This window comes from Manis javanica, chromosome 9, assembly GCF_040802235.1.
Source record: "Manis javanica isolate MJ-LG chromosome 9, MJ_LKY, whole genome shotgun sequence".
Classification (NCBI taxonomy): domain Eukaryota; kingdom Metazoa; phylum Chordata; class Mammalia; order Pholidota; family Manidae; genus Manis; species Manis javanica.
In genome coordinates, this window is record NC_133164.1 from 1,020,818 (window position 1) to 1,046,999 (window position 26,182).

Sequence of the window (26,182 nt, forward strand, 5' to 3'; positions counted from 1 at the left end):
ATTAGTCAGCCAGCGCTTTGTCCCAAGCAACCACACCCGAGAGACCCCTTGGTGCCTCAACATGCCATGGGTTCCACGTTCAAAAAGACCCAACATATTTGAGCTCAAACATGCCAGCAACCCAATCCTGGAAGGCCATCCGAGGATCTCTTCCCTGGGGTCAGTCCTATTAGCAGGGACTGTGGAGTAGGGACTAGTCTGTAGGGACCAGTAGCTCCAACACTGGGGAGTGAATACAGGGCACTCATTACATGGGTGGCCGAGGCAGGTGGTGAGGACTGAGACGAGCACGCTGAGCTGTGCCGGGGACTGAGCCCGGGGAGCCCCAGCTGCAGCGAGCGGCTGGGGCTCTTGCGCCGGAACTTTCCTGGCCCGGCATCGGGGGTTGGGGGAAACACGCGAAGGGACTGGGGAACCCTCAGGCCGGCGCACCCGCAGCCCCGAGCGCCGGAAGAAGAGGGGCATTGTGGGAGCGGCCCGCGCTTTCGGCAGCTTCCGTTAAGATGGCGGCCTCGGCGCTGGCGGCGCCGGCGGTGCCTTCGGGGCCGTAGCCCATCCTTGCGCCGGGAGCCCGCGGGGCCCGCGTGGGGCGTCCGGGCGAGGATGGCGACCCCGGACCACAAATCGCCTAACGTCCTGCTGCAGAGCCTGTGCTGCCGGATCCTGGGCAGGAGCGAAGGTAGCGGCGCCGGGCGGGCGTGGGGGCCGAGGCGCGGCCCGGAGGCCGGTCAGGGCGGCGGCCTGCGGGGAGCTGCGGCCTCGGGCGCGGGGGCTGCAGTCCGCCGGGCGGGGGCGAGCGCGTCTCCCGGTTCCCTCGGGGAGGAGGCGCGCGTGGGGCGCGGCGGGGTGCCTCCGCCGTCCCCCGCCGTGGTTTTCTGCTGGAAGGGCCCCTGGGGCGTCGGCAGAGCGAGCACCGCAGCCGAAAGCAGCCCTCGGCGGTGTGCGGGGTCGCTCCGCGGCCGCGGTGCGGGAGCGGCGCCGCAGCAGGCGTCCCCTGGGGATCGTTTTGGCGTGAAGGGGGCGGAATTGGGGATGCGCCGCGTAGGAGTTTCCTAGGTAATCGGAGCAACCGGGTCACATCCCTTCGTAATGTGTAAAAGACCTCATGCGGATTTTGCGGGAAGACTTTAAACAAAATTACATTTAAAGTATTGGACAGAATTTTGATTTTTTATGGTTCATGGCAACTAGTGAATATGATTTATTTGTTCTGTGATACCTTACGGGCAAAGATGAGTTGTTTTTATCGGTCAGGTGACACCTGCTTCACATAGTTCTCGCTACATTTTGTGAAGTCTCACTCTGTCATTTATTCTTCTGAGATACCTGTGGGGTCTCCCAGCCGTAGGCACCAGGCTCGGTGCTGTCGACACAGAAACCATTCCTCTTGAGATCTGCCATGCTGCTGCAGGACATGTAATAAAATAGGTAAACGTATTAAGTTAATTTGTGACATGTTGTGATGAAAAACAGGGTAGGGAAGAGGTGAGGGGAAGCCTCTGACTATGTGCTCAAACGGAGCCCTGAGTGGAGGGAGGACCTGCCCCACTCTGGGACGGTCCTGCGGGGAGCCAGTGCGGAGGTCTGCAGGGGCTTCCAGCTTGGCCTGCGTCCCCTGGTTCTGTCTCCAGCTCTCCTGTCCGTGTGTCTCCAGCACTGAGTCCCCTGTCCGACTTGATCTTCCCAATCATAGCGGAAACCAGAGAGCTAAGACTCACTGAGCGCCAGTGTTTTCTGTGTACCGGTTGTCGTTCCTTTTTCTCCAGGGATAAACCACACATCCATCCCTTCCCATTGTCACAGCTGGACTTTGAAGGCAGTTCATTGTGAGGGAGCATCATGTTTCTCCATTAAAGTTGTTTAAAAAGTTGGAGGCTCCTTCTTGTTGACTTAGTTTCACCCCTTCCAGAAGGTTGAGACACTTCTCTTCAGCAAAGTTCTGCATGCTTCTCTCTCTCTATTTAGACTGGTGTCTAAAATAAGAGTACATAGGCTCTCTGTGAGGTCCTGAGAGGATCCTCTCTGAATAAAATTTCTGGTAAACCCCATTACAGATGATGCTGTCTTTGCTCTGCTCTGGACAGGTAGGAATGCCGAATGGCTTACTCTGTGCATCTTGCCAAAGTCGCTGCTGCTGACTGCGGGATGTGTAGGCGTGTAAGGCCTTGTTCAGGTTGTTCACCTTCATGAGCAAAGGAGCAGGTTTGCCACGGGAAATTCTTGTCATTACTAGGTATGCATGAAACCTGTGAAGGCTTGGAACACATACTGCCAGTGACGGAGATTCTCCATATCCTTGCCCTCTCCTGGAGCACATTTTTACTTACTGTATCTTTGGATATAATACTTATTATTTCTGTCTTTGCAAACTGTGTGCTTGATGTCACATTGTTTCAGCTCCGTCAGAGGCAGCATTCCCTCTCACACTTTGTAATCCTTTTTCTGACTGACAAAGAAGAAATAAAGGAGTCTTATTGGATAAATATTTCAACATAAATGCCTAGGTATGGCTGCAGTGCACTACGTAGTGGCGATGATGGTCCTGGTATGTGACGCCACAGTGAGCACACCTGAGCCACCGCGGCAGGCAAGGGGGCTTGTCCTGGTGAGTCATGGACCACAGGTGGCGGTGCCCTTAGTGCAGGATATTCCAAAGTGGTGGAGAGCTCTGGGTGAAGTTCCAAACGAAGTATTGTCTTCTTCCCTTGATTACATGCTTGGGAAAATCAGTAAATAAATTTTAAAACTTATGTCAAATGTACATGGTCACTAAAAGTCTTTTAAGAAGTATATTGAAATTTCAAAGTTTTAGGCTTCATTGGAAAGTTGCATTTAATGGGTTTATTGTTATTTTTAAATGAATTAATATTTTTAAATGATTTTGGTTTAAATTTCTAATACAATAAATATTGATAGATATAAGCCACATAAAGAAACAGAACTTTTTAGGGATCCTCAATCTTAAGAGTGTAAAGGGACCCTGGGACCAAAAAGTTTGAGAAACACAAATCTAGAGTAATGTTTTTTATTTTGTTTTTATTGTGAGCACTGCTTTTCACCTAGAGCTGTGCACCAGAATGGCCAGTGATTACGAGAAACTTATAGCCACTGGTTCTTGTGGGGAGGGGTTGCTAGCAGTAGCTGAGAGAGGAGGACTTACTGAATCTAATGTTGGCCTTTCTCATTTTGAAACCTCTAAATGTAATACTCAGAGTTAATATTGGGGGCCCCATCTCCACAGACCTGACCCTGTAGGTCTGTGCTAGAGCTTAGCGTCTGAAACATGAAGCACAAAGTCATTGGAGTGGGGAGCTGGCTGGTTTCCATGAGCCACAGAGCACTTGTGGCACAGCCGTTCCTCCCCAGGATCTCGCCGACCTGCTGTCCTGTCCTTTGGAGAAGCAGCATCGTGGTGCTTATAAGCCAACCTAGAGGAAGTGCAGGAAGGCAGGGATCTGTGTCTTACCAAACTGTTCAGTGTCTCCTGTCACTGAATCCCTAGAAAGCATGAAATTGTAGGGTTTTGTTTTCACTTAAGCTGTGCTTGTTTTTTTGTGCAGCTTTGAGTTCAGTTATCATTTACTTGCGTGTGCGTGTAGCCCTTCTGGGAAACAAGGCAGTGTCTCGTTCAGAACCCTTGGGCCCACATCCAAGTGCTCCCCGGAGACCGCCTGCAGCTCTGCCACGCTCAGGTCCTCTTCTCTGCAGCCAGGGTCCTTCCTGGAAAACAAGTCTGATCTCGTCTGTTGAAGAGACAGTTTGTTCCCTATCTGTAGTGTACAGGGTGCAGACCAGATTATCTTGTTGAAAGTATGAAACTGTGGGTACTTAACTGGTGCTTTAATGGCCGTAGTAGACATTGCACGTGTTTGAACGATGCTTTCAGGTTCATATTAATGAAAGCAGCTCACATTTAGGGAGAGCTTTCTCTGTGCCAGCTACTGGGCTTATGCTGCTGAGATTGTGTATTTAAGTCTCAAATGATGGTAGGAGGTTGGAATGATTATTATTAACTTCATTTTGTAGGTGAGGAAACAGACTTGGAGAGATTAAGTAGCTTGCTCACGGTCACCCTGCTAGTAAATTGCAGGGTCAGGACTGGAACTCAGGTCTCCGAGGCTGGAGCCTGTCATCCTGAGTGGATTCATCCCTGCTCTCCCAGGCAGCATCTGCCAGCTTCCTTCCTGTGTGCCGAGTCCAGGCGGGGAAGGCAGAGCCCTGCCTGTGGGAGGGGCTTTGCCTCGGCCTCACCTGCTGGCATGGAGGTTCGTGTCAGCAGCGCGATGCCTGCACTTCAGGACCCGTCACACGGTCTCGGAGCGTCGTTCAGAGGCTGGCTGAGGAGTGCTACCCCGTCCAGGCTCCTGACACCCAGGAGACATTTTGGTACTTTGTGGTCAGAGACTGAAAATGACTTTTTAGTCCTGGATTGAGCCAGATCATCAGAGAGCTGCAGCCTGGACTTCCTCACCTGGGACTCCTGCTGGAATGACTTTGGCGCTTATGGTTTGGAGTTTAGAATCCAGTGGCACTGTCCTCCTTGGAGGGACAGTGTGCAGAGTAGCCCTGTGAACCCATGTGTGTGTCCTTCCTGCCTGTTTCTGTGCTCGGCATGTGACAGGCTCCCCCCTGAGGTGGGGGGTGACTTCTCAGAGTGGCTGTCCTTCACCTGTCACATGTCCTGCTTGGTGTCTGGGGTAGTATCTTTGGAGTCTTACCACAGTCCAATCACCCGCTCTGAGAGAACAGGATTTTAGTGATTGACCTGTTAACTGTGGAAATAAAGATGGGTATAACCCTTTCACCCCAAGAACGTTCTAGTGTCATTTCTTTGGTCACACTGAATCCATAGTGAACTTGCCCTGGGCTGAAACTCATTGGCAAGACAATTGGTGAAGTCACCAGGGTTCACTGGTGACCAAGGGAAAAGAACAGGCTGCCCTCCGGGGAGGGGTGTTTCAGCAGCTGCACCTGTGGACGGGGAGGCATTCACGTGTCCCCTGTGGACATGTACTGGGAAGGGGTGGAGGACTGGGATCCACCCCAAGAGGAAGCTGACTGAAATGACGTCACTACGAAGTGCTGCGGCCCGAGAGGAAGCCGCGTGAGAAGGAGCAGCAGCCTGTGAAGGGGCGGCCCGAGAAGCAGCAGTGTGGGCGTGCAGGCTGCCAGGTGCCGTGGGGCAGGTGAAGGATGTAGTGGAGCCGTCAGCCCTGGAAATGGAGGAGCGGGGGTTCGACGAACAGGTGGGGGTGGAGGCCCTGCCAGTGCTGGAGGCATCGGCCCCTCCTTGGTGGAGACCCCACCTGGCTGGAAGCTGGTGGAGAGCCCGAAGCACTCGGCAGCCGCGGGTCCTTTCAGGAGAGGTGCAGCCCCCTCCCCAGGCTGTGGGGCGCTCCACGCTCCTATCCTCAGGCTCAGGCACAGAGGGAACACGGTCTGCTTCTCAAAGGAAGAGTTTAAAGGGCCCCGTGAAGGTCGCATGGCCCCAGGTGTGGGTTGGTTTGAAAAGGCAGGAGAAACAGAGAGAAACTGGACTGGAGCTGTGGCAGTGACTGACCGGAGCAGCGGTTCCGGCCGCTGAGGACGAAGCAGAGGCAGAGACAAAGCCACAAGGTCGGCCTGTGTGTCTGCAGGACCTCCTGCCGGAGAGGCTGGAGAAGGTGGGTACTGTCAGGCCCGCCCGTGGTCCTTGGTTAACTCCTTTGAGTAGAACTGGTTTGAATGCAGCCAGGATGACCACTTGGCAATGGATCTCCTCAGGCCTGAGGATTATTATAATCTGTTGTAATTTTTGTTATTTGTGTATTGTTGTAGCCTCTGTTATTATGGAATTTGGTTACAATGCTCCAGCTTTTTCACACAGGGACCATTGCAGAGGACTGAGGGCACATAGATTGAGAGGAGAGAATCCTGGAGGGGTGGAGTGTGGATAAAGTGAAGGTTCCTGTGGCCAGGATTCTCCGCTGGCCCTGACTGGCTAGCCCACCACCACGTGTGGGCACTACGTTGTTACTGACTCTATATAGAGAGCCCTGCACAGTGCTCTGGGCGACACGGTGGCAGGGCTGCAAGGCTGCAGGAGAGCAGAGCAGAGCAGAGGCTGGAATGGTGGCAGCGCCGAGGACAGAGGCCCAGAGGGCAGCTGTGCGGGCAGAGGGGCCCAGAGGTGGAGACCCGCTTGCTGCCTGCAGACTCGCTCTGAGTGGACGGGATTCTAGCGATTAACCTACCACAGTGGAAATAAAGTTGGGTATAACCCTTTCACCCCATGAACATTCTACTGTCATTTCTTTGGTCACACTGAATCCATAGTGAACTTGCCTGGGACTGAAACCCATTGACAAGACAATACTTATTAAGTTACTGATTGAGTTTAGATATACTTTAAAATCTACAATATTTTGGGAGTAGACTGGAAATGTGTATTTGACATTGATATTTTGCATTTTAGTTTTTAATGATTTTTTTTGATGATTTAATTTTTACTAAACAAAGTGATTACTACTGTTAATTTAATAGTCTGGATTCTATGCGTCTGCTTTTGAAACATAGGTTATGTAGATTCGGTTTAAAAAGAGCAGATGGGTTTTTCAAATATTTTACAATCAGTAAGAAAGATTGGAAATTTGGTTAACAAGCATAGAAATTGAAGTGGTAATCTAAAACAGTTTTTGCCTAGAATGATTATACAAGCAACCCTTTAAAATGAGTGATTTTCAATGATACTTTTAATATTTATAAAATTAATATATATTTTGTGTATAAAATTTGTAAAAGTATGGAAAAATGTAGGGAAGAAAATTAAAACTACTTGTAATCCTGTGACTCCGCGAAACACTTTAGTTGTGCCTCACCAAGTATTGGACACATTTCTCTGTTGACCCAGTGGTGTTTAAGAAACACCATGTATGTGCATGTGTGCGTATCTGTGTTTGTGTCTGCCTGAGCTAGGAAGCCTCTCCAAGGGGGTGACATGTCGTAGAGAACCGAGTGAATAGCTCTGGGGAGATGTGAAAGAGTGGGTCAAGGCTCTGACTGGAAGTGAGTATAATGTGCTTAAGGGATGGCCAGGCCACAGCGGGGCTGGTGTGCAGCGGGCCTGGCTGTGGGTGGGGAGCAGCGGGGGCAGCTGGTGGGAGCCGTGGCTGTATACCGGCTTCCCTCTTGCCAGCCAGCGTGGGACAGCCTAAGGTTCTGCGTCTTCACCACCACTTGGTGCTGGTAAACTGTTTCAGCTGTTCCAGCAGGTGAACAATGTACTGCATTTCACTGATGAAGTTGAGCATGTTTTCATTTGTTTGCCATTCTCTTTTCCTGAATCGACTGTTCAAAACTTCTGCTTACATTTTTATTGGACTGTTCTGCCCCCTGCCCCCGCCCTTTTGAGTTTTGAGAGTTCTTTATATATATCTGGGTTCCAATCCTTTGTTGGTTATGTGTTTTGCAAATATTTTCTCATTATTTTCATTCTCTTAATAGTGCTCTTTCCTGGGCAAAAGTTGTTAGTCTTGGATAAAGTCTGTTTTATCAGATGTTTTTTAATCAGTGATAATTTTGGTATAATTTATATAAGGACAATCCTAACCCAAAGTCACAAGGATTGTTTTTTTTTTTTTGCCCCTGAGAGTATTGTATGCTTGTATTTTATTGTTTGAGCTAATTTTTATGTATCATGTATATAAGCTAAGATTTTTTTACTTTACCAGAAAAACTATTTTTTTTACAGTATGTTGCTTTATTCTTACCTTTAAGACTAAAGCTTTAGAACGGAGCTGTAGAAATACTAAAGCTCCAGGAGGTCGCAATCCGTGCGTGGTGAGATGCTCAGAGGCTCGCCTGAGCCTGCCTCCTCCCCCCACGCCAGGTTCTGGGCTGGGGCTGCTCCTGGCTCTCCTTTGAGGACTGTCAGTCCCATTGGTTTTCCGACTGCTAGGATTTTTCAGACATCCTGGCCTGTTGCTGTCTCCCCTTCTTTCCTAGAACTGCTGTTGCACACACCCACTCGTGTGTTTTGATTTCTTCATGGCTTTCCGTCCTCTCGGGTAGAGCCTGGGGAAGGTGGGGGACAGGTGTCGGGACCTAGTCCAGCTGTCTCCCCCTGGGAGCTTCGGGTGATGGGAACTTCGCCTGCCGGGCAGTGACCCGCGTGTCTTCCCTTGCCTTTCAGCCGACGCTGCCCAGCAGTTCCAGTATGCTGTGCGGGTCATCGGCAGCAACTTTGCCCCGACTGTTGAGAGAGACGAATTTCTGGTAGCCGAAAAGATCAAGAAAGAGCGTATGTATTTTTCTGAAATGTTATCATGTGTTGGATTCTTAAATGTTTCAAAGCTTAAGAATACATATAATGTATATACACATGTATATATGTAGTTCCCACACGCTTTTTAATTAGTTACTGTTACCTATATATAAATACAGTATTAAAAGGACAACTCACTTGCCTTTCATTAGAACATACTAAAGAGGATTGTTTTAAATACTCTTATAGCAACACGATTTGGTTTAAGTGTGAGGAAATTAAGAAGGCTTAATATAGCTTGCTGTTTGCCTTGTGACTTGGAGCACTGAGTATAGGCACCTTTTGAGCAGGTAACAGCTCTGTCTTGGCAGCAAACAGCTCTTGGGGATTGAAGGTCTGCTTCTATTTCTTGTCAGCATATAAGCTTGTAGTACTTTAGGACTTATTACTCGAACCTTTCCGTTCTGAGATGTCACTGAAAGCTTTCTTAACATTGTTGCCTTGGAGAAAAGGCTTCCCATGTATTAGCACCTGGTCACTAATGTGTTCTCTGTATAAGGTGGGGCTCTGCTGACCCTTTGCACCCCAAGAGTAGGTGAGACTCCCTCTTGTCCCGGTTGGCAGTTGTTTTCTCTTGTGGCCGGGCCCCTGCTGCTTACAGCTTTCTGGGCCGTGCATGTTCAGCCTGGCTGCTGGCAAAGCAGCCTTGTCATGGAGGGCAGTGTCTCCATCCCTGGGGCCTAGCTGCTAACATGCCCACGTGAAGGGGGCTTTGGCCCTATTTCTGAGTGTGTAGGCAAACCACGGGGACACCTTTCCCAAGATCTGTCTTTATGGTGCGGTTTGCCACCCTGGCTGTTGCATTATTAGCTGCATTTAGCCAGTGAGTGGGCTGTGTGGATGTCGTTTCATCCCTGGGGAGCTGAGCTGAGCTGGGTCGGGGGGTGGCCAGTGGCAGTGGAGGCTGTAGCTTATGAGCAGCGGTGCCCGCCCCTGGTTTGCATTAGCTCCGCATGCCTAGGGCCTCATGCACACCCCAAGTCTGCAGGGGCCGTCTGCTGAGATGACTCTGGTTTTGACATTATTTACATGTAAGTATTTCAAATAAAGGGGTAAAAACAGGGTATTTATCCTGTTTTTAACCTCTAAAAACTTACTTTTCTTTCTTGTCTATAAAATTGAACATGAAATACCATACTTTCTTCCTGAATCCTGATAACTATGACATTTTAGATTATTTTTACATGTAGAGTTTGGATTATTTTACATTTTAGATTATTAATGAGAATCCCAACCATTAGGTACTATATTGATAAACCATTCTGTTTACAAGGCCTCCTGGTGACATAGTACACATGTATGTCATAGCTAAAAATAAAGCTGGTCTAAACTCAGAGCTAAAGAACCGGCAGCTACATTGTTCAAGTGGTATTGCAAAGAAGTCTTGGAATTCCTTTTTTTTAGGAAGGAAACTAAGTGTGTACATTTTTTGTGTGTATTTTCTGTGTTTTTGAAAGAAGACGGGCTGTGTACTGAGGCTGTGTCCTTGGCCAGTGACCACCAGGTGTCCGTAGCTTCTCCAGGCACCCGTGAGCACCCTCCCAGGGTACCCAGCTCCAGAGTGGCCCAGGTGCCGTTGGTAGAGCACCGCTGATGCCCGTGTATGGTCGCCATTGAGCTGTCATATTTCATTGATTCTTAGATAGAGTTTTTACATCTTCTCGTTTTTGACATTTGATCACAGGTTTTGATAGGTTAGTTGGGTCACGGTAGGTCTGCTGTCTCCAGTAACACTGAAAAGTTACTCTTCCCTCTTCATGGCTGGTTTCAAACATAAAATGCCAGCATGTTTATATTGAGACAAATTGCAAAACTCATAAAACAAAATTTAACACCTATTTCTAAATTTTTCACGTGGGTGAGTGGGGTACATTGTAACTCAAGATTTGTTTGCTGTGTTTAGCAATTAGGTAAAATGTCATTTTTTTAATATTCTGTTCATTTTAATTTGTATTATTCTGTTTTATGAGTTAGTATCAGTCTGTTCTACAGAAAGAACATCAATTGCTTAATTTAATGGTGGTTTTTGGAATATTTTTATGTAAGTTTTAAAATATAGTAGGTTATATTAAATTTTAATTGCTTAGTTTAGTTGAATGCATAATGCACTTTAAAGCTAGGTTTACCTTTCTTTGGAAGACTTGAAGGTACAGATGTGATAGGATGATGCAGCCTCTGGTTTGTGACTTATACCATCAGGACCTGGTACTAGGAAAGGGCCCACCCTCTCCCAGCTGGGGAATGTGGGAAGGGTAGGCCAGCAAGTCAGTCATTGTCTTTCTACAAACAAATTTGAACATGTAAAGCTAAGCGAGCTTGACTGATGGGATTTTAAGAGAGCAGTTCTGAACTGGGATAAAGAAGCACAGAGATTCCTTGGCGACACTAAAGCTGTAAGCTGGCGCCTGTTCTCCTGGGTGTAGCGGGAGTCCTTGGAGAGGCGCCTGTGCTCGGGTGGCGTGTGCAGTGTGCAGTGTGCAGTGTGCAGTGCTACTGAGCAGGGCCTCCTCTGTCGGGGCCCAGATCTCCTGGGTAGTGCGTTCCTTTGTGGGGCAAAGAGCATCAGCTCTGGGCTGTCACTGTGCCTTCCGGGAACTTAAGAGCGTAGCTGCGGACATCTAAAAACTTCTAGTCATTGAAGGAGTTTGTGGGTGGATGTGGGCTAATGCGCTATTTTGAGTTTTATTTTGAAACTGTAAATAACAATTACATTTTATGCTACAACAAGAGGAAACATTGCTGCATATGTTAATAGAAATGCTTAAAATTTTTAGGTTTTAAGTCAGAGTAACATGGATGGCATGCCTTTTGTAGTTGCCCTGTGAATTTAGGATTCCAGAGAAATCCCCTCCTTTCATCCCTCCCTCCATGCCAGCGTTATTATCCACACTGGCGCTTGTTTGTCTCACTAGACTGTGCATTCGTATTTTTTTTTTGCGGTTAAGCAGATACTTTTGTGCATTCATATTTGTAGATAGAATCTAGAAGACCTATCATATCTATTACTGTAGCTAATGTTCACATAAACTCTCTGGTTCTGGCCTCTTACTGTCGCTGTTTTACCAATGTCAGGTGAAGTGACAGACGTGTGGAGCTGAGATACCGCGGGTGCAGTTTCTCTGGCTTTTGAGCTCAGGCCTTGGTGGTGGTGCTGCGGGGGAACTGGTGTCACACAGGGCGCTTCACAGGCTTTTTCCTTCTCTGGCTTTTCAGTTACACGACAAAGAAGAGAAGCAGATGCTGCGTTGTTTTCAGAACTTCACAGAAAACTTCATTCACAGGTAACATGCCCATTATTGGTGAGGCTGCCAGGGAGATATGCTCGTAGGAGCAGTTTTTTATCTCACATAAGACTTTTCTATGTTGGGTAATGGCTCTTAATTGCAGATAGTGTTAACTTTTTTAAAGATTTTCAGTATCAGAAGTAGGGTGTAGCTGGCTTTAATGCAAAATTGCTTATAAAGATCACTGAAGCCACGTTGGGGAAGTAGCCAGACCTCATGTTTACAGTAAGTTTGTATTCCCGAAGCCTAGTCCCGCCCTGAGGAAGCTGGGTGCGGACGCCTTGGCGTGTCCGTGTGCAGCAGGGAAGGCCTACCTTGTTGAGCACTTCGTGGTCTCTGCCTTGCGGTGGCAGCTTCAAAGCTGGCCTGTGCTCCCCTCACTGAATCGTGGGGTGAGTGCTCTGGTCTGGCTGCAGAGGGACTCTCCCTCTTACGCAGAAGAAAGTGGACTTTGGAGAAGTTTGGTGCTTTTAGTGGGACAATGTAAAAGTCCCCAAGTCATGCCTGATGTTGCTAGTAATTAGACCCGTAATGCTTTTTATTTATTTATTTATTTACTTACTTATTTATTTTTATTTTTATTTTGTTACCATTAATTTACAATTACATGAAGAACATTATGTTTACTAGGCTTTCCCCTACCGCAAGCCCCCCCCTGCCCACAAACCCCATTACAGTCACTGTCCATCAGCATAGTAAGATGTTGTAGAATCACTACTTGTCTTCTCTGTGTTGTACAGCCCTCCCGGTGCCCCCCACCCCCCACATTATACATGCTAATCGTTATACCCCTTTCTTCTTCCCCGCCCTTATCCCTCCCTACCCTCCCATTCTCCCCAGTCTCTTTCCCTTTGGTAACTGTTAGTCCATTCTTGGGTTCTGTGATTCTGCTGCTGTTTTGTTCCTTCAGTTTTTCTTTTCTTATACTCCACAGATGAGTGAAATCATTTGGTATTTGTCTTTCTCTGCCTGGCTTATTTCGCTGAGCATAATACCCTCTAGCTCCATCCATGTTGTTGCAAATTGTAGGATTTGTTTTCTTCTTTTTTTTGTTTTTTTTTTTGTGAGGGCATCTCTCATATTTATTGGTCAAACAACAATAAAATTCTGTATAGGGGACTCAATGCACAGTCATTAATCAACCCCAAGCCTAATTCTCAACAGTCTCCAATCTTCTGAATCATAACGAACAAGTTCTTACATGGTGAACAAGTTCTTACATAGTGAATAAGCTCTTACATGGTGAACAGTGCAAGGGCAGTCATCACAGAAACTTTCGGTTTTGATCACACATCATGAACTATAAACAATCAGGTCAGATATGATTATTCGTTTGATTTTTATACTTGATTTATATGTGAATCCCACATTTCTCCCTTATTATTATTATTATTATTATTTTTTTTTTTTGAGAAGGCATCTCTCATTTATTGATCAAATGGTTGTTAACAACAGTAACATTCTGTATAGGGGAGTCAGTGCTCAATGCACAATCATTAATCCACCCCCAGCCTAATTCTCGTCAGTTTCCAATCTTTTGAAGCATAATGAACAAGTTCTTACATGGTGAACAAGTTCTTACATAGTGAATAAGTTCTTACATGGTGAACAGTACAAGGGCAGTCGTCACAGAAACTTTCGGTTTTGATCACTCATTATGAACTATAAACAATCAGGTCAAATATGAATATTCATTTGATTTTTATACTTGATTTATATGTGAATCCCACATTTCTCCCTTTATTATTATTATTATTATTTTTTAATAAAATGCTGAAGTGGTAGGTAGATGCAAGATAAAGGTAGAAAACATAGTTTAGTGTTGTAAGAGAGCAATTGTAGATGATCAGGTGTGTGCCTGTAGACTATATGCTAATCCAAGCTAGACAAGGGCAGCAAAACATCCATGGATGCAGAAGATTTCTCTCAAAACAGGGGGGGTGAGGTTCTAAGCCTCACCTCTGTTGTTCCCCAATTTCTCACCTGATGGCCCCCCTGCGACTGTGCCTGTCTTAGGTTGTTCCTCCCTTGAGGAATCTTACCCGTCTCTGGCTAACCAGTCATCTTCCGGGGCCATACAGGGAAATGTAAAGTTGGTAAGTGAGAGAGAAGCCATATTGTTTGAAAAGGTTAGCTTTTTACTTCTTTGCAGATTTATGCCCTGTGGCTTCTATGCCCAGCATTTGTCTTGAGGTATCTTTACCACTTGGAGGATTTACGATACTCGGTAAATTCGATATGAGGCACGAATTCTATTTAAGGGTTGTAATTAGGAAGGAAGAAGAAAAGCTATAGAGGTAGCAAATGGAAGAAAACATGGGAGGATTGATTATTTCTTTGACATATCTTCTTGTAGAGTAACTTCAGCATGTATAGGTTTTAAACTACTAATTTAATTGCGCACACACATTAACATAATAGGAATACAGTTACATAACCAAAGCAAATCTATAATTACCAGCCATCTCCAGTGAAGCCAAGAAAACCAGTTCGGCACCCTAGGCATTTGTGAAAATTTGTCTATGATATGATGGATATTGTTCAACTGTACTTGAAGAGTCTGAGAGAAATCAGACAAATTAAAGCAACCCATTTCTGGGAACTGTTCACATCCCATATGTTCTTTTAACAGTAGATAGTCTGTAGTTGTAAGATTTTGGAGTGCTACAACTTGCACTTCTCCTAATTCTTGGTTGAGTTCCAACAGTATAGATCCAGTCAAATTTGTTATTTTACTGTATGCACAGGCCAGCTTAGATATCTCCTTCTTCATTCCAATGGCAAGTCCAGGAACTGGTGGGATGAATGCAGCTACAACTGCAGCAGTGCCAGGATCTTCGTTGAGGTTTTTTGGTGATCATCTTCTGGAATGACTCTTCCAGAGGATGTTGATGTTGGAAGTTCTTCATACCGTATCTTAATTCGTTTTCTGTGTAGCCAAATTAGGCTTTGATCTTCTGTATAAACACAAACAAACCCTTTTCCCACACTTTGATATGACCTTTATATCATTGTGAAGAACCTATTGGAGATCACCACACAGGAACTGCTTTTTTTTTTTAAGATAAAGGAATATTATCAGAAAAATGTACTTCCATAGCTGATCATCTGACACCCTTTAAAAGATCAAAATTAAGGATATGTAAAGCATGCATTACTCGTTAATTTGTAGTTAGTTTTATCCTATCAGGGAGTAATCCCCCTTTTCTTTCTCTTTTTTTTTTTTTTTTGGTTATCATTAATCTACAATTACATGAAGAATATTATGTTTACTAGGCTCTCCCCTATACCAAGTCCCCACCACAAACCCCATTACAGTCACTTGTCCATCAGCAAAGCAAAATGCTGTAGAATCACTACTTGTCTTCTCTGTGTTGTACAGCCCTCCCCTTTCTCCCACCCCCCACATTATACATGCTAATCATAATACCCCCTTTCTTCTTCCCCCCCCTTATCCCTCCCTACCCACCTATCCTCCCCAGTCCCTTTCCCTTTGGTAACTGTTAGTCCATTCTTGGGTTCTGTGATTCTGCTGCTGTTTTATTCCTTCAGTTTTTCTTTTGCTCTTATACTCCACAGATGAGTGAAATCATTTGGTACTTGTCTTTCTCCGCCTGGCTTACTTATTTCACTGAGCATAATACCCTCTAGCTCCATCCATGTGGTTGCAAATGGTAGGATTTGTTTTCTTCTTATGGCTGAATAATATTCCATTGTATATATGTACCACATCTTCTTTATCCATTCATCTACTGATGGACACTTAGGTTGCTTCCATTTCTTGGCTATTGTAAATAGTGCTGCGATAAACATAGGGGTGCATCCGTCTCTTTCAAACTGGAGTGCTGCATCCTCAGGGTAAATTCCCAGAAGTGGAATTCCTGGTAGACCCGTAATGTTTTTGAATCTTCTTCTTTGTTGTACCTTTAGAAATAAGCTTAATCTTAGTTGCTGGCCATTTTGATTTGTTATTCAATTTGATTTACTTGGATTCACTGTTTAAAGATGCTTTTCCATCTTTGATAATATTTACAAAGTTAGGATACAAGGATCTTTTTTTGTACAATTATTTCCAGGCAAATCGTTTTAAATGGTATTATTTGCTTTTCTCAAGTCTTTCTCTGTTTTTAAAAATGTCATCTCTACATTGAAAATCACCAAGATCTGCTTATTGGATCTCACATTCCCAAGATACTTTGCCTTATTGAGACCCTAAAAGGGGGATTTTAGCAATAAAAACTGTTGTGTCTGTTAATGCTGGTCATGAGCTAAAATATATCTAGGAGGTTTCTAATTTAAAATGGTTATTTTCCAAAATTTTGTTTGGAACACTGAATACTTATTTCTAAACATCATTGTTTCAAATAGTAGCCACCTTTCTAAGGCTAGTCCCAGAAACCACTGGGCTAGTTGTGTGGCTGAAACAGGATGAAAAATATTAGGAAACAAAGCATGACACTAGTGGTGAAACGAGGCAGAAAAATGTATGCAAATCAGCAGCCACTCCATCTTCTTTGTGGAAATCCTAGTTCCTCAGAACTGCAGAGGTAGCTGACGTTTCTGTCCGTCCTCTCGTGGGGAGCCCCTGGCTGCCTTGTGCACTCCGCGTGTCCTGGCCAGCAAAGGCTGCAGGTGGGGTTGACCATCTGCCGTAACATGTCTAGGCAGGCCGAAGGGGGCGGAGGGGGAGGTCTGAGTGTGGTGTGGAGACGTCTGGCAGGTGCTGTGGCCTTCCTGGGTTGGAGTTGGGCATGTGGCTGCTGGAGAGGAGGATGGGCCGTGGAGGTGGGACAAGTGGTGTGAGGGAGTCCTGGGGTGCTGGCGGTGACAGCTCCATCCAGGAGGTGACCTGGCGGGTGGCGTGTGGCTCTGGAGGGAGCCACCCTGGTCACAAGCTCTTTACGGAGCCCCTGCCCCGCTGCCCCTCTGGATCCTGCGGTGCCCTAACATGTGCTTTGATGCTGGAAATCCAGTTTGTGCGCACTGTTTAAAGCTTTTGTCTGAATTAAGGTCCTGTTTTCGGAACCTAAGGTGACAGAGTGTGAAGCGGCCCAGAATCCTGTGAGATGTCTGGTGTCGAGAGAGCTGGCTCTGGTGTCTGCCCCTCAGAGCTAGTGCCACCCTGTCCTGCCTGCTCTGTGCCTGGGGGCTGACAGGTGTGGGCTGTAGCCCCAGCTCCCTTGCTGTCTGGCTTTGGGTTCCTCACTGCCTGGCGTGTGGGGGGAGAATGAGGCCAAGCTGTTACTCCCTGCCGCTGCCAGGCAGCAGTGTGGCGTTGGCTGAGCCGTGCGGCCAGTTTCTCTCTCCCTGCTGCTCGCCCTGCTCTGGTGTCCCGTTCCTGCCCCATGCGGTCGGGTGGAGAGCTGCACCCCCGCGTGCTCCTGTTCACGGGCACTTCGCCCACCCGCCCTCAGGCGCTTCAGCAGACTGACCCTGGGTGTTGGATGCCTCTTCTTAGGAAAAAATTGCTGCCTCTCCTTTAAGTACCCCATTTGCTGATTGTTTTTGTGTCCACAATGTTGTTTGTCTTTGGAACTTTAAACTCTTTCCTCCCACGTGCATCTTTATTTTTCTAAAACAAAGGCTGAGGGTCTGACCCTGGACTCTCGCTGCTCAGGGTGGACTGCTGTCTCCGGGTGCCTGCGGGCTGCCTGTCCCTAGATGCTACTCACGAGGCCTCCACAGGGACTTGCAGCTTCCTCCCCTCGGGGAGACGGAGTCAGTGGCCCTTTTCATGCTCCAGGCGTCCATTTGCTCCCAGCAGCCTGCTTTTCTTTTTCACCTTTGATGAGTGGTTAACACCCTCACCTTCTACAAAAAACGGGGCCCCCAGGTGTCTGCCTGCTGCCTCTCTGCCCAGATCCAGTCTGTCCCCGAGTCTCACTGAGCGCTCTTGTCAGGGTGCCCTCACGTTGGTGGACCGTCTGTCTGTCCTTTCTGGCGGCAGGTGGACTGCAGTTTGAACCCCACACCGTGGCCCTGTGACTTAAGTGATTGAGGTTTTGCCCTTGTGCCTTTCACTTACGGAGCAGAGACTGAAGCCTGTGTCCTGGCGTGGTGTGTAGGGTACTCAGCCCACAGGCCTCCTCTACCTTGTGGGTGCTGTTTACTGTTCCTCTAACACTTAGAGGAAAGGGGGTCTGGTAAACAGAACTGATGGTTAGGGGCAGGCGATGAGGCCTGGCTCTTTGGTCCTGGGCGTGGGGGAGCAGCTTGGCCCCAGAAGCCCGGATGCCTGCTTTTAGAGAACTGGACCCAAAGGCTGCCTGAGCAGATGCCCGGTCACTGAGCCCAGCTTGACTCCTGGTCATTTCTCCTCCAGAGACAGCATTTTTCTAACAAGGCCCTGTGTGTCTTATTTGTCTGCCCCCGTCCATCCTCTGTGGGATCATTAGTGAGCGGATCTGATTACTCCCCTACGTGGGGCCCTTCAAGCCTTCCTGTTGTCTTTAGCTTAGGATCCAGCTTGCTTGGCAGAACATACAAAGCCTCTTCTGAGCCAGTCCCTCATCCCATTTTCAGTTTCCATTCTCACGCCCAGCACCGGTCACCTTCTCTGTCTCCATTCCCCGCAAAGGCAGTGCCCGCTCCTGGCCCTGCCTTTCCATCAGCGGTCCTTCTGAGAGATCGCTCCTCCGGGGCCCTTTGTGAGCCCGGTGACTGCAGTGAGCCTCCTGTGTCTGCAGGAACGTTGATCTTGACCAGGTGTGCCTACCCATCTGTCTCCCACTGGGCTGAAGACTCCGTCAGGGCTGGGGCTGGTGTGTTTGTTGTTTCTGAGAAATTCTCCTTGAACCAGTGTTGTAAGTTAGACCATGATTTAAATACCTGGGATGAGCTTGTTCTTTAAAGAAACTTTCAAGGAATATATTATATAATGTCACCATTCCATAATTCATAAATAAAAGTATTTCTATATCCTAACCTGTTCATGCAAAAGTTAAGGCTATATGAATAGAGGAGAGTGGTATAAATTTGGGATAAAATGTATTGAGTGTGGGCTGCTGGTAATGGTTGTGAATAAGGGTGGAGTGATAGACAATTGGAAATTGATAAAGTATGATAACCTTGGGCTTAGTTATCTTGACAGTGAGGTGCTTTAAGAACCTTGAGTTTAGGTATGCATGATGCTGAGTCTTACCCTTCAGAAATTTTCTTTTTAAATGATACTCTAATGGCTAAATGGGACTGTGATAAAGGGGGAAAACATTCACACATTTTATGATGTCAATTTTCTTACAGTCATTATGTTAGGGAAGTTGATTATTCTAAGAGTTATTTCAAGGGAGAAATACTATTACTCAGGAATAGGGTGATATAAGAAACATGTTCCATTTAAGGACTTAGGAGTTAGGTTTCAGGAGATTAAAGGTTCCCAGTGTATTGACCTCTTGAGAACAAATCAGCCTCACATGGATAGCACTGTTTGCATGCCTGAACAATGGACATACTTAGATTTGCTGTAATGGGAATTTTAAAATGCATTTTTATTTTGGAAATCAGGATAATTTATGAGAGAGGAAGATAAAACTGGGGAGTAGTACAAAACTGTCCTTCTAATGTTTTCTTTTAAACAGGGAGTTTTGAAAAATAAATGGTCAATTCTCTACCTCTTGCTAAGCCTTAGCGAAGATCCACGCAAGCAGCCACACAAGGTGAGAGGCTTGATCTTAGCAGCTCAGAGCCTTTAAAGAACTCGAAGCATCTTTCATTGGGAGAGTTATACCAGATTCTGATAGGATTTGGCTTCTGGCTTAAGAATATAATACGAGAAGAGCAAAAACAGTTTGTTTAATTTTCTGGGCAGTCATGGAAGGTCAAGAGATTTTCTTTTTTTAAGGGTGTTTTTTAGTCAGTGTGCATTCCTTAAGATATTTTCAGAATCACCTTATTCAAACATAACTGATTAAATAAAACATAAGCTCTCAGTTCTCAGTTTTACTATGTCAAAGTGCTGTTATCAGCACAGCTGTGAGTCTTCAAGCTGCAAGGCCTTTCAGCTTCCTTGTGTTTTCAGACATCATTCTGACCTTCAGTCGCTGTTACACCAGTGAAACCTTGTTATTCAGTCTTAAGTTTTAACTGCCCAGTGTCGGAGAGAGACCCCTCGAGTCTGGGGTAGTGAAAGGTCCCACAGGAATTAGAAAGTGGAGGAGTGTGGGTGGAAAGAGCTGTTTGTCACAGAAGGCTCGCCAACAAACATTCTTTCACTGTAGAATAATGTCAGACTTTGAACAGTGTTTGAGTAATTATTTGAGTTTCAGTCTGCTTGGGAACACAGTGTTTAGTTAGCAGACTGTAGGAGGTTTGGGATTCAGGAAACTTCCGGAACCTATTAGGTCTGACATTTTTCAAAGATATAACAACTGGTTTATTGTTTAATAAATGCAAAACCCAGTTGCAGAAATGAGGTAAAATCTAAATGTAAATTATTTTTGTTAATTTGAGAAAAGTGTCTCATGATCTTATGTGTTTGTGTTCCTGGTGCATTTTTATTTGTTTTCAGGTTTCCAGTTATGCCGCGTTATTTGCTCAAGCTTTACCAAGAGATGCTCACTCAACCCCCTACTACTACGCCCGGCCTCAGACCCTGCCGCTGAACTACCAGGAGCGCAGCGCGCAGTTGGCACAGAACTCCGCTCTGGGGAGCAGCGGCGTGAGCAGTATAGGCGTGTGCACGCTGAACGGCCCGACCCCGACGCCTCAGTCTCTCCTTCCGGGGCAAGTCAGCTTCTGTGGGTGGATTGCTTTCGGAGGGACAGGGAAAATGCCTCGGGCTTTTCATCAGGCATTCTGTGTTCATTGCCGCTATCCTTAGAGTCTCGTGTATACCAGGAATATGCCAGGCACCGTGTCTGATATGCTTTATCTTAGGATTTTACTCTTCCTAAAACTCCATTTCAGACAGGAAATCTTTCCACTTCTAATTGGAGATGATGGGAAAGGTTTCTGGCCAATTCCTAACTTATTACTGCAAATGCCTGTTAGCACAGGACCCTGTCCTAAGTGTGACCGGGGAGCCACCCCTCGGAGGTGCCCGGTTCCTCTCCATTGTGCTCTGATGTTTGTCTGTCGGTGAACATTGTCCTCTTCATGGATGTGTGCTCTTCTTTTCATGGAATTATTAAAAATAAGTAGAATAACATGCAACTGCCTCATTGCTGAAATATTTGGGTAGGGTGCAGATGTATAGCATTAAAATTCCATGTAGTACATAAGAAAAATGCCCTTGTTTTGTCTCGAGTGAGTGGCTGTGCCCCATGTGGAGGTGTGAATCCCCTTCCTTCTTTCAGACAGTCTCACCAGGCTCCAGGAGTTGGAGATGCTCTTCGGCAGCAGCTGGGGTCGCGCCTTGCATGGACTTTAACTGCAAACCAGCCTTCTTTACAAAGCACTACCTCAAAAGGCGTCCCCAACCCTGTGGCTCGCAGTGTGACAAGGCCAAGGAGAGAAGGGGACGCAGGTGGTGAGTAAGGATATGTTTTAAAGCAGCTTTTCTAGGAACATTTAGAAATTGTTGCCCTTAACTTTTAGAATACTGGTCAGGACTCCTCACCTACAAGCTGTGAGCACCTTCCTTTTTCAGGATGAGGCGCAGAGCCCTCTGTGGCCTGGGATGCGCGCGCTGGCCTCCTGGCCTTGTCACCCTCGTCGGCCTGACCTTGTGCCCCCAGCGCTGCCCGCTGTCCAGGCCCTTGTCCGGGCACTCTCCTGCGCCGGCTCTCTCCTCTTCAAGCCCTGTGGTGCTCCCCTTCTCTGTGTTCCTCCGCCTTGTCGGGGAGGCGCATCTGGGCAGCTCAGGCCCCGGTACAGGTTCTTCTTCCCCTGCAGGTCTGAGGTCCGCGAGGGGGGTGGCGCTTCTGATGTCCTCTGGCTGACTGTGCCAGTGACTAGCCCAGTGCCCAGAGCATTTGATTGGTGGTCGGCTCACGTTTCTTTTATGAGACCACGCCCAGCAGTGTTTGCAGCATGAGCATCCTGAAAGCGGAAGAATGGGCTTCATTGTTGGTTCATAGTCTGCTGGTTCTGAAGCGATGAGGGGAGCCGTCATTTGTCCTTGTGTGGACGGGGCGCGCCCCAGAGAGGGTGAGGGCGTCCGGGTGGGCGGGGCTCCACCCGCCCCGGGCAGCTGCAGTCCCCGCTCTGTCCGCCTCTCGGGCCCCGGAGCTGCCTCCGGGTGGAGTCGGCTGCTCCCGGCTGCTCTCCTTTGGTACTGTGGCTCCTGGTCCCTGACCTGCCGGTGTCGGAGGTCAGACCCTGAAATGTCAGTGACACTGGGCTGACTGTGCTGACCGATGGCGGCTGCTCATGTCCTGGTGAGCACTGGTGACGTGTGTGATTGTCTTCATTACGTTGTACACCTGAAACTAATATAGGCCAACTTCACTGCAATTAAACATTTAAAAAATTTAAAAATTTAGCATGTGAGGTGGGGAAAATGATAAAAAGATTTAAAAATTGACTTGATGGATCCAGAAGAGCAGAAGTATAAAGAAGAAAAACAGTGAGATAAATAGAAAACAGACTGCAGTAAGGTGCCTTCCAACCTAAACTTCCTGGTAATTACATTAAATTTAACTAGATTAGGCACTTTGCAAGACAGACTTAGAAAAATGCTAAGTTAGACAATAATGTACTGCTCAAAAGAGACACATTTTAGGTGTAGGGAGGAAATTGGTTGAAAGTAAATGGATGGAAGAAATACATCTTGAAAACAGTAACCCTAAGAAAGATGGGTGGCTGTAATAATACCAGAGGAGGTGGTGGCAGTAGTGTAGCCAAGGACAGAGGGACATGTCGTAGCCCAGAAAGGGCCTGTTCTTCAGAAAAATTCACTGCTCCTCAGTGTAAACTGACCTGTAAATCGACACTTCACATGCACAAAGAAAAACGGACAGAACTGGAAAGAAAACAGACAAACCCACAATTATACTTGGATATTTCAACATCTCTTCTTGGTAACTGGTGGAAACGTGGACAAAATGTCAATATTGATAATAGGTAAAGTTTGGACAATACTATCGGCAAATTGATGGAATTGGTATTTGGAGTATTACCCTGCAACTGAAATATAACCCTGTCCTCACCTGCTGATTATGCTGGCCTGGCTGTGCAGACCTCGGACGGTGCGCTCTGCTGCCTGGCCCGGGGTGTGGACCCTGATGTGCGCTCTGACTGTTTCTCCCCCCACTGATACCTTGGATTTCTGGGCATTGCCTCCTCGTCATATTTTGGGTAACCCCTAAATTCTGACCTAGTTGTTCCCAAGGTTTATTAGAGATTTTTAAAAACTTTGCTGCTGTATTAGCTTGTGTTCAGGTGGTGTTGAGGATGGACCCAGGTTTGGACACCTGCTGTGCAGCTGATTTGTCCAAACCCTGCCTGTGAGATGATCATCTGTCCCTTTGAGGTTGATTTGGGATGCGCTTTAGTTACCTGTTGGGTCTGCATGGTGCTTTGTCTTTAAAAGACTTTTTTGGGTAGAAGATTACATGATCGCCATATCTTTTTCAGAAAATTCTTGCTTCTTAGAACTTCATACTATTTTTCATCCTAAGCTCATTTGTTTAGTTTTTAAATTTTAATCTGATTGTAAACATATAATCTAAAACTAATTGCATCATAAAATTTCTTGCATCTTAAAATGTGCTGTTGAGTAATTACTGTCCTACAAAAACCACTGTACAGGCGCTGTGGAAGTCACTGAGGCAGCCCTCGTCAGAGACATTCTGTACGTCTTCCAGGGCATAGACGGCAGGAACATCAAGATGAGCCCCACGGAGAACTGTTACAAAGTGGAGGGGAAGGTACAGCAGCTGGACCCACCTCAGGTGTTCACAGAGGGGAGTGCCTCTGAGGCCACATAGGAGCTGCTGATCTCTGAGGTGTCGGGGTGACCAGGCGCTCACCAGGCTCACTGTGAGCCCCTGGCTGGGGCTCCCCGCGTGGCTTGTGGCACGTGCAGGCTTGTGGTGGGGCCGTTGCCACCGTTATGCGTGCTCTGTCCCTGCCGGGTCTCCGCCCTCTTGTTTTCACTGATGCGGCCTCCCCGTCAGCCGGTCTCCACCTCCTGTGGAGGTGATGCCCCGGGACTGAGCGACAGGTGCCCGCTGGGCATCTTTGTCCCTGACTCGGGACTCCAGACACGGCACCTCTGCTTGCTTTGCCTCCAGACTCCATGGCTGCCTCCCTGCAGACCCTTGTTGACGTCCTGTCCATGACTGCCCCAGGAGGGGACTACTGTCACAGGCTCCCCCTGCCACACTGGGGACCTGGCCACTCACACCTTGGGAGAGGCCACCAAGCCCCGCCTCCGTGGAGGTGTTCTTCCCGGGCACCTGGTGCCTTTATTTCCCAGCACCTCATTGTTCCCCTCCAAGGGTGGTGTGTCTGTTACTTCTAAGTTCCATGTGTCGCGGCCTAAGAATGACAATATTAGAAGTGCAAATGGTTGAGAAAAATAATAATTAAAATTGTAGTATCTTTAATTTTAAACTCTTGATATATTTACTTTTTAGGCAAACTTAAATAAATCTTTGAGGGATACGACAGTCAGACTTGCTGAGTTGGGATGGTTACATAATAAAATCAGAAAATACACTGACCAGAGGAGTCTAGACCGTTCATTTGGACTTGTAGGTCAGGTATGTTTGTTATTCCTGGGAATGTTTGGGGTGCTGTTTGCTTTGGGAAATGCACAGTCTGTTTAAAATCCTATTATAAAGGTGATTCTTAAGAGGGCTGATAAGTAAGGAGGTTCTGAGAACAGACACTGTGTCAGTCCCAGTCCACTGGAAACGGAAGCACCATGGGTGTTGACAGAGATGACAGAGTCCAGTTTACACGCTACTGTTAAGAGCAAAGAGCGTGTGAGCACAGTGACCCCAAACCTACGGAGGAGGAGCAGCTGTCGTGCTTTGATCTACGTGGGCAGATGTGGAGCCTGGTGTGGTGATGGAAGACAAGTCTCACCCTTTGCCGGGTCCACCTGTCGTAGGCTCTCTTGGAAACCACAGCTTCCACTGAGTATCCCTGGGTTTACACCAGAGTCCATTCCAGAAGGTTCTTGTCACAGTACTATGGAAAGGTCTTTCTTGAAGCCCCTGATTTGTCAGTATTGGGCACTGGAGTGGTACAAAGAGGTTTGTAATAAACACGGGTGGGAAAAATGAGCAGTACAAACCACAAAACGTGGGGAATTGGTGTAGAGTTGCCAATTTTTAAGTTTTTCCAGTTAAAAACAGTAAAATTGTAATTGAACTATAAACATTTAGAAAGGATGTAATCTTAAAGGATCGTTGTCCAAAGTGAATACACATTTAACTGTATGAAAAACATACTGTTTTCTTCATCTCTCTTCTGTGAAGTTCATGCTAAAGGACAGTACATTCCTAACAGTTTGTAAACACACACATTGTAGTGGTTTAGCCAGAAGACCACTGACAGAAGCAGAAGTGAAATCATGCAGGACACCCTGGCTGTCCTACAGCCCGTGGGCAGCTCGGTGAGTCGCCTGGCATTGTTGGACCCTAACCACCCCTACTCCTGTCTACACAGAGCTTTTGTGCTGCCTTGCACCAGGAACTCAAAGAATACTACCGGCTACTCTCTGTTTTACATTCCCAGGTAAATAACCTTGTTTTTACTTTAATTTCTTCATGATTTGAAGTATTAGAAAATTGCAGATACATAGAATTGAGTTCATACGGTACTTCATAGATTCCCTCTAAGAGATGAAAATCTGTTTGATGATACTGTTTGTAAGGTTGGCATATCTGTAATGTATCAGCGTGTTCTAGAGCCAATTGGTAATTTTCAGGTCCCTGTCTACCATTTAAACAGGTAACTTGTAGCGTGGTGGGACGATTGTTCTCCAGAGGAACTCTGTCGTTTTCAAGAGAGCAATCCCTTCCCCACAGTCACTACGTGGGCTGAGAAGTGACTGACACCCGCAGGGACCTGTGCTAACACATCTTACCTTTACTGTCTTACAGCTCCAGTTGGAGGACGATCAGGGTGTGAATTTGGGCCTGGAGAGCAGCTTAACGCTCCGGCGCCTCCTGGTTTGGACGTATGACCCCAAGATAAGACTGAAGACCCTGGCCGCCCTGGTGGACCACTGCCAAGGTGCTTTTGCCTCCCATGGATCTGCTTCATCTCAAAGCAGGTTTTAGGAACGTCTTTAAGGTTTATTTTCAGGCCTGCTTTTTTGTATCCTTGATAGCCGTATGTATGCTGATTAAATTCAAATTAATAGTTAAGAACTTAGAGGGGAAAATAACCACTTGCCAGCGTGGTCCCGTATTTGTACTTGTGGAAGCTCAGGATTTCATTGCAATGGAGGAGGAAAGGAGGAAGGCATCCAGTTTTTTTAAGATCTCTGCTCCTTTGGAGTCCTCCGCGCTGCAACCCCTTAGCGGTATTGTATATACTGAGCGGCCTTCCTAGAGTTTTGCTCCCTGCAAGGTTGTGGTCTGTGTCTGGGTCGACCAGCTGTACGTTAGAGTTCCCTGTTTGCATGTCTGGCTTAACCTCTCCTGGGCTCTCAAGTCTATTTCTAGTTTTCTTACGAACATTTTTTCTCACTTTGGGCTAT

At 46.8% G+C, this 26,182-nt stretch overlaps 1 protein-coding gene across 3 annotated transcripts in view; it reads left to right on the plus strand.

Moving 5' to 3' along the window:
- Positions 1-467: 467 nt before the first annotated feature.
- Positions 468-26,182, plus strand: part of TUBGCP3 (tubulin gamma complex component 3) — a 79,358-nt gene continuing 53,643 nt past the window's right edge. The window contains exons 1-10 of one of the 3 annotated variants that reach the window (XM_073212347.1): positions 468-679; positions 8,171-8,278; positions 11,516-11,583; positions 19,164-19,241; positions 20,093-20,311; positions 20,884-21,052; positions 23,275-23,417; positions 24,105-24,230; positions 25,144-25,212; positions 25,581-25,713. In XM_073212347.1, the coding sequence (XP_073068448.1) occupies positions 604-679; positions 8,171-8,278; positions 11,516-11,583; positions 19,164-19,241; positions 20,093-20,311; positions 20,884-21,052; positions 23,275-23,417; positions 24,105-24,230; positions 25,144-25,212; positions 25,581-25,713 (1,189 nt within the window). In that variant the 5' untranslated portion in view covers positions 468-603. The remainder of the gene's footprint in view (positions 680-8,170; positions 8,279-11,515; positions 11,584-19,163; positions 19,242-20,092; positions 20,312-20,883; positions 21,053-23,274; positions 23,418-24,104; positions 24,231-25,143; positions 25,213-25,580; positions 25,714-26,182) is intronic. The other 2 variants (XM_073212345.1, XM_073212346.1) reach the window with 2 other exon arrangements.